At 41.6% G+C, this 13,928-nt stretch overlaps 1 protein-coding gene across 2 annotated transcripts; it reads left to right on the forward strand.

Moving 5' to 3' along the window:
* The first annotated feature begins 145 nt into the window (after positions 1-145).
* Positions 146-12,599, forward strand: myo5ab (myosin VAb). 2 transcript variants are annotated; one of them, XM_079450637.1, is made up of 40 exons: positions 146-394; positions 912-1,022; positions 1,543-1,714; positions 2,185-2,329; positions 2,514-2,670; positions 2,782-2,925; positions 3,033-3,114; positions 3,305-3,412; positions 3,558-3,664; positions 3,810-4,075; positions 4,278-4,359; positions 4,460-4,600; positions 4,698-4,823; positions 4,900-4,983; positions 5,696-5,830; positions 5,969-6,066; positions 6,152-6,238; positions 6,371-6,479; positions 6,628-6,839; positions 6,969-7,125; positions 7,257-7,496; positions 7,568-7,762; positions 7,848-7,941; positions 8,063-8,235; positions 8,309-8,422; positions 8,526-8,663; positions 8,768-8,824; positions 8,927-9,151; positions 9,305-9,336; positions 9,451-9,531; positions 9,607-9,805; positions 9,910-10,003; positions 10,158-10,298; positions 10,405-10,559; positions 10,660-10,746; positions 10,947-11,097; positions 11,312-11,594; positions 11,694-11,868; positions 11,954-12,034; positions 12,125-12,599. In XM_079450637.1, exons 1-40 carry the CDS (start codon positions 368-370, stop codon positions 12,275-12,277), a joined length of 5,418 nt encoding a protein of 1,805 aa, XP_079306763.1. In that variant the 5' UTR covers positions 146-367; the 3' UTR covers positions 12,278-12,599. The 2 variants fall into 2 exon arrangements, with proteins under 2 accessions (XP_079306763.1, XP_079306764.1); XM_079450638.1 differs by lacking the exons at positions 146-394; positions 912-1,022; positions 1,543-1,714; ... (1 more) ...; positions 2,514-2,670; positions 2,782-2,925 and having other exon boundaries at positions 3,000-3,114; positions 3,309-3,412.
* Positions 12,600-13,928: the final 1,329 nt, after the last annotated feature.

Raw genomic sequence — 13,928 nt, forward strand, 5'->3', positions numbered from 1 at the left:
TTACTATGAGTCGCCATTTAAAGCCATTTCACAGCTATTCACATTCATCAATCATTTAAATTAATAATTAAATAATTTTACTTCTTAGTGTGCGAATACGTCTAATAAAAAAATGAATGGATCCTAATGGAAGAATCGGCTGTTTGAGCCACACAGCGCACCCTAGAGGACATCTTTTATTTCATAGTAAACTGTTAACACGTGCGCGCGGTCGCTCTATGGGTTTCCCGGCGGCTGTCACACTTGAACATCAGCAGGCAGGACTGTGCTGAAACTTTGGCGTTTTTTAATGTCCGCGTTTAACAAACGACTGCAGACGGGGAGAGCTGAGATGTTTCTGGGGTGAAAGAAGCTGAAGTGAAGCGGTATGGCAGCGCCCGAGTTGTACTCGAAGGTATGAGGGTTCAAACATTAAAAGATCCGCTACATGTTACATCTGTGATACTGGTTTATGTGAAACATGTTGCACATTGCAGCGTTGATGGACACAAGCTATCAAAGACTATCTAATAACTTAATGGTTTTATAGGATTTAAATTGCTTTTAATGCAAACATTGGTCTCTGTGGGTCTATATTTGTAATGTGTTGGGTTTTAATGATGTGATGTTATCTACTGTATGGGAATCAATAAAGCACCATTAAATAAACTAGAATAAGTCCCAGAACACACAACATGAAGGAAGTTTGGTTTTAATGGTAAACCGCTGATGGTTCGTATTCATAATTGTATTTGTAGTAGAAACCATTAGAATAAGTATTCAGAAGGGAATGCATTTATAAAACATCGATGCCTGATCTCCAAAAAAGCAATAAAAAAGACCCTTTAATTGACAAAAGTAATGTTAAAACACTTCTGAGATTTTTTGTATTCATACAAAAGTTCTGTATCTGAAATGTTCCTCTTCTTTAGTTTGCTCGGGTCTGGATCCCCGACACCGCAGAGGTGTGGAGATCAGCAGATCTGACGGCTGACTACAGACCCGGAGATCATGTCCTTCATCTACAGCTGGAGGATGGCACGGTGAGAAGCTTTTTCCAAATACACACAGTTTTTTGAGGGAAATGGCAGGGTGAGCCGGTTTAAAGAGACAGACCATCCTTTGAGTGCAGACGGTGTTGAGTCAAGTTCAAGGCAGAAATGAGTCAGGCTGGTGAGCAGAGCAGAGCGTTGTGAAAATAAATGGGTGTGGATTGGAACCCAATAGCATATTTGAGTAACTGCACCCGTGGCTGTTTGCACAATTTATGGGGAAAACTGCCGTACTGTTATTAAAAGTGTGAACTTACTGGGCCAAAGGAACTCTAAAATTAGGTTGTTTTCCTGGAAATGCTCAGATGTGGATGTTTTTTCATTTGATTTTCAATGGTCTTCAGTCATGTCATTGAAAAGCTCCCTGGCCGTTTCACCCACGGTTCATGCATGAGAGGACACGGTGCTCTAAAGAACCTCTCCTCAGACCTTTGGTCACGTGTTTTGCAACTTCAGAACATTCACATATCACCATAGTAGTAGTTTTTCAACTCTGGCATTTTCTTTGCAGGAGTCTGAGTATAAACTGGATCCAAAGAATACCGTCTTGCCCCCTCTCCGTAATCCAGACATCCTGGTGGGCGAGAATGACCTCACGGCTCTCAGCTATCTCCACGAACCCGCCGTGCTGCACAACCTCCGGGTCCGATTCACAGACTGCAAGCTTATCTACACTTACTGCGGTAATCATGAACCGCTGACACATCACATCAGCTGGCTGTGACGTTGCAGAGTGGATATATTAAGATCATAGATCAGACTTTCAGATCGGTGCCAGATTGCCAACACAACTCCAAAGACCTGGTGGTCTCTGTTTAGTTTCTGTTTAGTTATTTCTTTTGACTTTAAACAGTATTATTCTGTATATTTCAACTATTTCTTACTATTATTTTCAGACTAGATTTAATATAATTCGATTTTTTCTTAATATCCTCTGTGCTGCAAGCTAAAGTTACCAATCATAAAATATGACTCAGTATGTCTTATGTCATCTGTAATGCATTGGCACATGTAGACTTTGAGTTATGGACTGGTTCTAGATTAAAAGACTTTGCATACAGAATGCAAAGTCAAAAAGATATTTCAAGACTTGTTCGCTGTTGACCTTTGACATCCTGTTTTTATCTAAAATTCGATTTGCTATTAAACACAGGAATCATTCTGGTTGCCATTAATCCTTATGAAAAGCTGCCGATCTATGAATCAGACATCATCAATGCATACAGTGGGCAGAACATGGGTGATATTGACCCTCACATATTTGCCGTGGCTGAGGAGGCTTTCAAACAGATGGCCAGGTATATGCACCCGTGTTCATTACACGTTCAGGATCAGAACTTATATGTTGGGTTTTGTGAAAATCGTTCTATACGCTTGTTCATGTAAAACGTACCCATCTTACTGACATCAATTATTAAAGCAAGAACATGAACTTCATTGTCTGTCATTTATGGCAATTTCGTGAATCTGTACTTCCTTAAGAGATGAGAAGAATCAGTCTATCATCGTCAGTGGGGAATCTGGTGCAGGGAAGACCGTTTCCGCCAAATACGCCATGCGGTACTTCGCCACGGTCAGCGGCTCCTCGGCTGAGACCAGTGTGGAGGAAAAAGTGTTGGCGTCCAGCCCCATCATGGAGGTATTAAAAAAGACTCTTACACTTAACGGATTTTTTCAATCTAGAAGTCAAGATACCAAATAGATCCAGACTTTAAACTGATGTGCCAGATTTTCCTGTATCCGTATTCAGGCTATTGGAAATGCCAAAACAACCCGAAATGACAACAGCAGTCGCTTTGGGAAGTACATTGAGATCGGGTTCGACAGGAGGCATCAGATCATGGGGGCGAACATGAGGACGTACCTGCTGGAGAAATCCAGAGTTGTATTTCAGGTTACAGCCGTTTATCTTTTTATTTACAGTCTGAAAGGCAAGGGGATCTATAAGGTTGCGGATACTGATATTCCAGTAAAGTGATCACTTTTAGTTTTTTGTTTTAGGCATGCGAGGAGAGAAACTATCATATCTTCTATCAGCTTTGTGCCTGCGCTCATCTACCTGAATTTGCCCCTCTGAAGTTAGGTATGATATCTATCGTACCTCACACACAACAGTCACTGTGTTTCTAATTCTCTATCATGTAAACAACAAACGTCAGCATTGATGGTTAGACTGGGTTATAGATTTATGTTAATAGAAAACGGGTATTTTGGCTTTCGTGTGTGCCGGTAGTTTCAAAATCTTCTTGTGAGTAACCAGTCTCTCTCTTAAGGTAGCACTGAGGACTTCCCTTACACGAATCAAGGCAGCAGTCCTGTCATAGAGGGTGTGGATGACTTTAAAGAGATGAAGGCCACCAGGAAAGCCTTTTCACTGCTGGGTATGAATGAACTATTTTCATAATGCCGTGATGTTGAGGTGTTCCGTGGACCCAGGTCATACTTGTCCTCGGTGTATTGTCTTTTATATGTAATATAAATATGTTAAAGATACTTTCTTGATATGTACTTTACTTCTCATACCAGGAATTACTGAGACGTTCCAAATGGGTTTATTCCAAATCCTGTCTGCGATCCTTCACCTGGGTAATGTGGAGGTGAAAGAGAGGGGTTCATCTAGCTGTGGCGTGTCTGTGAGTTTTCTTAATATCTATAGTATATTTACATTTAGATTTAAAACAGACTTTAAATTACAGCCCGCAATAAAACCTTTTTTTATTTCTTTTATGAACATTTTACGCCTTCTGCATTTCCTTGCATTCATTTGCGGCTCTCCAGGATGAAGGTGGCCACCTGGCAGTGTTTTGTGACCTCACCGAAGTGTCGCACGAGTCCATGGCTCACTGGCTGTGCCACAAAAAACTCAAGACCGCCACGGAGACCCTAAACAAGCCTGTGACTAGAACAGAGGCGGTGAACGGCCGCGACGCTCTCGCCAAACACATTTACGCCAAACTGTTCTCGTGGATTGTTGGCGAGGTCAACAAAGCTCTGAGCACTTCTTCAAAACCTCACTCGTTCATCGGTGTGCTGGACATCTATGGGTGGGTGAGGTTCTGTTATTGAATGTTTATTCGCTATTAATAAGCAAATATCCACACCAACAAACACATTCTGTAAACATTCCCTGTTTTGTTTGAATGTTTGCACATGGCTCAAAAACATCTTTGTTTGTTATTTGTTTAAACACACTGTGTTTGTAAAAATGCTAAAGATCAGATCAAATGTTTGTTTTCTTCCACATAGGTTCGAGACCTTCGAGATGAACAGCTTCGAGCAATTCTGCATCAATTACGCCAACGAAAAGCTCCAGCAGCAGTTTAACATGGTCAGCATTTTCAAACACATGTCAGCTGTGAACGAACATTCATGAAATTATCTGTCATGTCCGTGCACATCACGACTCACACTAAGCATTTCCCCTCCAGCACGTGTTCAAGCTGGAGCAGGAGGAGTACTTGAAAGAGCAGATCCCCTGGACGCTCATCGATTTCTACGACAACCAGCCGTGCATCAACCTGATCGAAGCCAAGATGGGGTTGCTTGATCTTTTAGATGAAGAATGCACTGTAAAGAGTCATACTTATTTTATAATTATATATATATATATATATAATTTTATCTGGTCATGATGAATGTGTTTAATTACTGGATGAATTCTTCCAGATGCCCAGAGGTTCGGATGAGTCCTGGGCGCAAAAGTTGTACAACACCCACTTGAAGAAAAGCTCTCTCTTTGAGAAGCCACGTATGTCCAACACGGCTTTTATCATTCAACACTTTGCAGATAAGGTATATAGTAGTCTAAAAAAAGCAAACATGCCCACATTATGTTGTGAGGCTTAATTTTTCAGTCTTTGTGTTTCAGGTTGAATATCAGTGTGATGGGTTTCTGGAGAAGAATAAAGACACAGTCAACGAGGAACAAATAAACGTGTTAAAGGCCAGCAAGGTGTGTGAACTTGAGGACAGCTCACCAAACATTACTGTCATGTATATTCTGCTTCTTATGCACAGCTCACTTGGGAGGAGAACAGTGAACGTGTTGCAGCTTGTGATGGTTACTTATCTCCTGTTGGTGACTTGAAAGAAGCAATTTTCTAAAATACCAGAATAACTTTGTAGAAATATTGCCACCTGCTGTTCAGTTTATGAATCTTTGCTCTCCCAGACCAGTCAAAACTTTATTTTGAATTCATATATATTGGGCAACATAGATATGACACGACTTCATTTAAAAATGACAAATAAGTGTTCAGTTCAATTCTGTATATTTTAACGCTGTTAAACGGGATTCGCCATTAATTGCATCCAAAACAAAAGTTTGTGTTTACATAATAAATGTCTATGAACTATACTTAACATACTAATAATGAATACTTTTCTAATAACAGAAACATACACATACATGTGTATATATATTTATATATACCAATAATTTATTTTATGTACAAATTTCTATACATATTTATATATTTATAAATAAATACATAAAATAACATGGTAATACAAAAATAAATGAAAAGTCAGTTTTGTTTTAAGTGAACACTTTTGGTTACCACTTTTATGCAAAGTAAAATCTGATTCTGAAGGAGAACTCTATAATGTTCACATAAAGAAAGTGTTGTGTATGACAAACAGGCTTTACTACTTTTTACCCACAGTTCCCCCTGCTGGTCGAGCTCTTCCAGGATGAAGAATCCCCTCCAGCTTCAAAAAGCACAGCACCGTCCGGCCGTGCAAAGATCGGACGGACCACCCAGTCATTCAGAGAGCACAAGAAATCCGTCGGACTCCAGGTTAGAAATGACCAGTAACTAAACCTGTAGCTTTAAAAAGCTACAATCATGTAAAAAATCGAATTCCTCACGTAAAAAAAAATATCTCACCCTGGTCACTGTTAAACTTGACCATTTCTGTGATGCTTTTCCTTTCAGTTCCGAAATTCTCTGCACCTGCTCATGGAGACGCTGAACGCCACCACCCCTCACTACGTGCGCTGTATCAAACCCAATGACACCAAAGCTCCCTTCATGTTGGTCATCTGAGAAAATTGCATTTACAACCAACATTTTTAGTTGTGTAATATGAAGTCATTAAAGTTCTCTCTTTGTTTGTAGGATGGACGCTCATCGAGCGGTCCAGCAGCTCAGAGCGTGTGGAGTCCTCGAGACTATTCGTATCTCAGCCGCCGGCTTCCCCTCCAGGTGCGAGTTGAAACCACTGAGCATCACAAACCTCTAGATTTGCCATTTCTGAATACCAAATTGGCACTGCCAACAAAAACCTGTTTCTCCATCCACTGCACACTGTTATAATGTTTCTTTCGCTCCGGTCAGGTGGACTTATCAGGAGTTCTTCAGTCGCTATCGTGTGCTCATGAAGCAAAAAGAAATCCTCTCTGACAGAAAACTCACTTGCCAGAATGTTCTAGAGCGTCTCGTGCAGGTAACACCAGTTACGGCATTGAAGACACATTAGTGTACATGTGGATCACAGTATCATAATCATTTTTTATTATTCGTTCAAAAGAATAACCAGGTTAGCAGTTTTATAGTTTAGGTTGACCATAGAAAATATTTTATTCTCTCTCCAGGACAAGGATAAATACCAGTTTGGAAGAACAAAGATCTTCTTCCGGGCTGGACAGGTGGCTTATTTGGAGAAGCTGAGGGCAGACAAACTCCGTAAAGCCTGCATCCACATCCAGAAGACCATTCGCTGCTGGCTCGCTCGCAAGAAGTACCTGCGTATCCGTCAGTCGACCATCACCATACAGAGATATGTGAGGGGCTTCCAGGCTCGCTGGTGGGTGCCGAGAGTAAAGAAATAAACAAGCTAGTATTACTTTTGGGCAAACTCTCATGTAGTTCTGAGTGTGCTTGCAACATAAGATACATACAGTTCATACTGAAAGAACAAGTCGCTCTCCTACAGTTTGTGCGAGACCCTGAGACGGACACGGGCAGCAGTGATTTTTCAGAAGAATATTCGCATGTGGGTGGCGAGACGACAGTTCCTGCGACAGAAAGCTTCGGCGATTCTCATTCAGAGGTTACTGCGGGGCTACTCGGCCAGATTGGAATACAAACAGGTATGTCAATTCCTAATTCATGTTCAATACTCATACAAACTGCTTTTTTGCTAATTTTGCTAATGTTGGGATGTATGAAATGTTTCTTTTTGTTGAGGTTGCATTAATAAAATGTCGTCTTATGTGTCCAGTTGGTGTGCGAGCACAAGGCTCGACTGATTCAGCGCTGGGTGCGAGGCTTCCTGGCCCGCTGGCGTTACCGTCGCATCAGACGTGCCGTGGTGTACCTGCAGTGCTGCGTGCGCAGGATGTTGGCCCGACGAGAGCTCAAGAAACTCAAGATCGAGGCCAGATCCGTTGAGCACTTCAAGACGCTCAATGTCGGCATGGAGAACAAAATCATGCAGCTGCAGTGGAAACTGAATGAGCAGGTAAATGATCTCCAGCGTTCTTCTCCTGATGTTCACTCATGGAGACTGGCAACTGTATTGTATGTTTTTAGCATAAGGAGAACCGAGAGCTTTCAGAGAGGATAAGTGTTGCGGAGAGCCACAGTGCCGCTGAGTTGGAGAAGTTGCATGTGCAGCTCAGGACCCTTCAGGTGTCTGAAGAGGATGCTCGTCACCGTGGAGACCAAGTGTCACCGCTGCAGGAGGAGCTGGAGGCGGTCCGTCGAGAGCTGGAGAAGAGCAAACAGGTGAATCGGAGAAATACTTTTTATGATCTACACATTTACCTCTGTAAGAGGAAAGTGTGGTAAGTCATCTCACTGTTTTCTGTAGATGGTTACTGAGCTGAACGAGAGAAACGCCCTCCTGGTGAGCGAGAAAGAGGAAATTGAGAAACTGATACAGGAACAGGAGCAGGAATTAACAGGTGGGTTTTTATGGCTTTAATCTGCGAAAGCTGCTCTCAGATCAGCATAAATTTATGCGATTTCAGTCATATTTGGAAAATGATTTATAATGATCGTTTCTTGTTCTTTTTTCATAAACAGAAAAGTTGGACTCGACCAAAACAGAAAAGTTGGACTCGACCAATCAGGAGATCAATGAGCAACTTCAATCACAACTGAACGAGGAACGCTTCCGGTACCAGAACCTTCTGACCGAGCATCGAGAACTAGAGGAGCGCTACGCTGATCTGAGATCAGAAAAAGAACCTGCTGCGGTAAGATAAACATATCTTACGATTGCCATAGAGAAAATAAAATGATTACATGATAAATGATCTTTCTAAACAGGATCTCTCCAAGCTCGGTCATTACCGAGCAGACTCCGGTTACAGCTGCAGCCAATCGGAGAGCGTCCACGTCTCTGACCTCACAGGGTCAGAGGTCAGTTTGCTGGTTAAAGAGGTCAGTTTGATAAGGCGACTAAGTGCACTCATGGCAGCAGGATAGATGTTTTTCCAGATGTAGATGTTCTTCAGGTTTGCTGTGATGTTCATGTTTGTCGCAGGATGCTGCGCAGACGGGAGCAGACGTGTCCCTCCTGTTGAAACTACAGAGGAGAGTTACTGAGCTGGAGAAAGACAAGATGGACCTGCAGAGCGAGATGGACAGCAAAGAAGAGCAGACACAACAGGAGAGGACGAAAGTAAAGAAACGCACCAAGACAACGCTCTCGTCGGGTTTGTTTTTATGAAATCTTTAAAAGGATTTTGCCACTCACTCATGTTCGCTTTCTCTCCGTTTTCTCAGGAACTCGAAGAATGTCGGAGAGATTTAGGGGCTGAGAGAGATTTCGAAGCCTTGAAGGTACGAAAAACGCCCTCAAAACGGTCTCACTTAAGAAATGTTTGCGTTAGTCTTCCATTTGGAGTAATATATGGGTGTATGTTATTAATTTTTTGCTCTCAGCGTCAGGAGCTGGAGTCTGACAATAAGAAACTGAAGAAGGATCTTCAGGAGCTCCGTCAGTCTCTGGGAAAGGGGGCGGGGTCGAAGGCGGCCTCCCGTGGAGGTCAGGCCTATAACGTGCTCCTCGAGCAGCTCAACTCCACCAATGAGGAGCTGGATGTACGAAAGGAGGAGGTGCTTATACTTAGATCTCAGCTGGTCAGCCACGAGGCCTACAAACACAAGGTGAAGCATCAAAACACGCAGATTTCTTTCTATAGGTCAAACGTATATTTTCATTCCCCTCACAACACAGTGAATGTAATCCTCAATATCAGTGGAGTAAACGTAAATCATGATTTGGCCACATTTACATCTTGCTCTATAAATCCTTTACAGGAAACAGAAGGCGATTCGGGTGACTCGAGCAGGTACACATCCATCATTCTTCTCATGAAACTGTATTTAAATCAGTCATTCAGATGTTGCACGACACTATAGCAGGATGACGTCATCCACTCATGACACGTTTGTGTACCTCTCAGATCGCCCACGTTTGATCTTCACCAGCTCAATGAGGATGGAGAGCTCTGGATGGCTTATGAGAGCCTAAAGGAGACAAACAGGTGAGAACAAAAGACTGAATGTTCACAAACATATCGAAAAGTGTATATGACCAAATTTTTAAATTCTTTTTGCAGGTTACTGGAGACACATTTACGAACTCAGGGAGAGAACCACGAGAAGGAGGTGGAGAGCATGAGGGCGGAGCTTCAGCAGTTGAGGGCGGAGCTCGGCCAGCAGCAGCAGATGCTATCGGACAGTCTGGAGCTTCCGCAAGATGCCCGAATACAAGCGAGCCTTCAGCACGAGATCAGTCGCCTCGCGCAGCAAAACATGGTGAGAGTACACAGTACATGCGTATTATAAACAATTTAGGGATGGGGTTGACAATACATCATGTTTAAACTCAACTATATTGAAACGACTGATATAAATTGTAGGACCTTTTGGAGCAGATGGGGAAGCAGGACAAAATGATCCGCAAATTAAAGAAACACTTGAAGAACAATACGAAGAAGTTCGGGGAGGCTGAAGGTAACCTCATACACAACAATGTTATCATTTTTTAAGACCTTTTTATCCAAAGGCTTTCTCATCAGATTTTTTGGTCATGCATTTCAGAAAAATTGATTTGATTTATTAGGCAACAAAACTGATGTTTTTTCTCATTCTCTGGTGATGGCATCAGGTCAGGATCAGGCCTCTCCAGAGAGTCAGGTGGGTGACAGAGGTCGCACGGTCAGTATCGTTCGTAAAGAAAGAGACTTCCGGGGCATGCTGGAGTACAGAAGCGAGGACGAAAACAAACTGCACAAAACTCTCATCACAGGTAATCTGAACAACTCAAACACACACACTTACAAACTCAAACAAGCCTACTGCTCTGTCTCGGTATATTGCTATTCTCAGATCAGACTTTCGGCTGTGTCTTCCAGAGCTCAAACCCAAAGGCGTGGCGGTCAATCTGATCCCAGGTCTGCCCGCTTACATTCTCTTCATGTGTCTGCGGCACGCCGACTACGCCAACGATGACCAGCGGGTCTCCACCCTTCTGAACTCCTCCATCTACGCCATTAAGAATGTGCTGAAGGTGCGGAAAGTGGAGGAATGATTTAAAGTAGAGAATTGCTAAATAATCTATTACTATAAAGGCAATAATACATGTAAATTGTATTGGGCCGTCTTTATAGAAAAGGGGAGATTTTGAAACCATTTCATTCTGGTTGGCAAACACCTGTCGGTTCTTACATTGTCTCAAGCAGTACAGTGGAGAAGAGGTAAGCGTGTTCTCTTTAAGTGTATTCCCAACTCTACATAGCATTTTATTTACAAGTATTTTACAGTTCCTGTTTTGATCAGTCCACTGAATGTCTCCGTATAATATACTATTTGAAAAGTCATTTGTAAGGCAGCTTGGATGCATGTTTTATCATTGGCATCTCGACCTGACATACCATAATTTCCTGTCTTCTTTCAGGAATACACTAAGTACAACACGCCTCGGCAAAACGAACACTCCCTGACAAACTTTGACCTCTCCGAATACCAGCAAGTTCTGAGCGATCTGGCCATTCAGATCTACCAACAGCTCATCAAGGTCATGGAGAATATTCTACAGCCCATGATCGGTGAGACACGGTGGTTATGATATAGTGTCGCTTAAAGTCCCCTTGAACCGGAAGTTGCGTTGTTTTTATTTCCGTATTTTGACGCATTTCTGAGTTAAATGGAATTTCTTCTGAGAAAAATAGTGGGCGCGGCTTTCGTCTTTTTCTGTGATTTGATTGGATGTATAAAACTTTCGTTTGTTCACTCTTTCTTTTCCTCTCACCATCATCTCAGCCCCAGCTATGTTGGAGCAGGAGACCATCCAGGGCGTGATGGGCGTCAAACCCACCGGCTTGAGGAAACGCACGTCCAGTTTTCCCGAGGACAACTCTCACACTCTGGAGTCCGTTTTAAAACAGTTGGATGTGTGTTACTACACGCTGCTGCAGCACGGCAATGACAGCGAGCTGGTGCGACGTGTCATCAAACAGCAGTTTTACATCATCTGCTGCGTCACGCTGAACAACCTGCTGCTGCGCAAAGACATGTGCTCCTGGAGTAAAGGCCTACAGATCAGGTACTCAACAAACACTTAAGTGATTTTACTTCTCACTTTTATTTCACTGTACGCTTGAAACTCAATGCCTTGCACCTCTTTCTCTTTCTTTTCCATCAGGTATAATGTCTGTCAGTTGGAGGAGTGGCTGCTGGATAAAGAACTTCAGGGCAGTGGAGCACGTGAGAGTTTGGAGCCTCTGATCCAGGCCGCTCAACTTTTACAGATCAAAAAGAAGAGCCAGGATGATGCCGAGGCCATCTGTACCATGTGTACTGCTCTCACAACACAACAGGTGTGTTGTGTTTGCGCGAGTGTGTGTGTGTGTATATGCAAGCCTCTCAGATGTTCTGATGTGTGTCTGTTTCTCTCCGGGACAGATTGTGAAAATTCTCAGCTTGTACACACCAGTGAATGAGTTTGAGGAGAGAGTTACTATATCGTTCATCAAGTCCATACAGGCGAGTCATTTGAGCTGTTATGTTTTTTCAGCAGTTATATTCTACATTCATATGGTTTACATTAGAAACTCTTCTTCCTCCTCTCTACAGACTTTATTAAAGGACCGTAAGGAATCTTCTCAGTTGCTGATGGATGCCAAGATCATTTTCCCAGTTACTTTTCCCTTCAACCCTTCACCTGTAGCACTGGAAACCATCCAGCTGCCCAGCAGCCTCAATCTGAACTTCCTCACACGGGTTTGAAAAGAGACTAGTGATGTCATGCAGGGAAAACATTTAACTATAAAGCCCAGATGTTCGTCTGCAAACCAAAGGTGTTTGATATTGTAGCTACTTCCGTTTTGTCATGTACTCAAACCTCTTTTTGCCTTGATCTAGGAATATCATGTATTTTATATGCACAGTTTGTGAAAATCAGTGTTGACACCATACTGTATATGAAGCCCCTTATAGTGTGGCTTATTGTGTAGATTGTTTATAACTTGTGCATTGTACACTTACATTTAATTCTGTCTTAAAACATGCTTATTAACCCAGTAAACAACATTAAAGTCAGAGGACTCAGTTTATTTGTAGACCTTTTTCTTCCCACAAAACCAATGAAAAAACGGCTACAAATTATTTTAAGGTCTTAATCAAAAATACAGAATCACTAAGAACAAAAGATGGAAAATCAACTTACTTAAGATTATGATACTAAGACAGTTCTGAAATTAGAAATATATTTTAAATGTTATACATAGGATTGTGTGACATGATTTAAAAAAACATCATTTAAACTGTACATTTACACTGTAGTTCATTGGGTCTGTTCCTGCTTTCTGTAGTATCTGTTCACGTGTAGTGGATTGGTTATGAGTGACCCAAAATGTATACAAACAAAACATTCTCTGACTATAAAAACACAGATAGGAGTGGACACTCGGGAACAATAAAACACGGAGGACAAAGATAAAGTTTGACGCAGCGGTTCAATACTTAGATCTATTCTACTCATCACTTAACATTAGAGGTATAAAAAGGTTTTTATGCCATTTAAAGGCCATTTTACATTGAAAATCATTGTTTCAGTTTTTAACCTGCCGTGTTCAGTTTTGCAAAAAGCAAATGATCAAAAGCAGTTCTTTACTTAACATCAGTGTACATTTTGTACATTTTGTTAGATTATATTCTCAGAGTAACTCAGAGCTCAGCTCTACAGGAACATTCCTCCTCCATCCTGGAGCTTCTATGACAGTGATGTGTCTGTCTGCTACTTGTCTCTGTCTCTTCACACACTGAGCAGTTGTCTTCAGGTCAAACTCTTCTCTGTTCAGGATGATGTTTCCAGCTGAACTCTTCCCAGCTCCTTTATATCCCATCAACACAATCCTCAACTCAGAGAGCTTCTCACATTTAACAAACACACAAAAGTATTTTGAAAATGTTGTCTCCCTGGCTGAAAATAAATGCAATAATTTTTCTATATTTCACTAATAAACTCTTATCAGAAATTAGTTTTGTATCCTATTAAAAGTAGTTTTGCTGTACACGTGCGTTATTGTTTTCATCTGAGGCGCGTGCGGTTATGTGCTCAGATGGCCTTTATATGTGTGTTAAAAGATCAGCTTATACTGTACATATTACAATTTAAAGGAATTAAAATATCTAATATTGTATATTAAATATTAATTAAATTAAAATCTTAAAGCAGACAGGCATTCTAAAAATGGGCAAGGTTTTAAAAAGCTAACTTTGGAATCACATGAATGAGATCAAACATAATGTATTTCATGTTTACGCATTTATAAGTAGCCTCAACGCATGATAATGCAGTTTTTATTGTGCTTAATGTCTAGCTATTTTAACTGGCATACTGAAATTTCACAATTCAGTTCCACTCTTTAGTTTTTAC

The sequence above is a fragment of the Barbatula barbatula genome (assembly GCF_947034865.1).
Source record: "Barbatula barbatula genome assembly, chromosome: 25".
Classification (NCBI taxonomy): domain Eukaryota; kingdom Metazoa; phylum Chordata; class Actinopteri; order Cypriniformes; family Nemacheilidae; genus Barbatula; species Barbatula barbatula.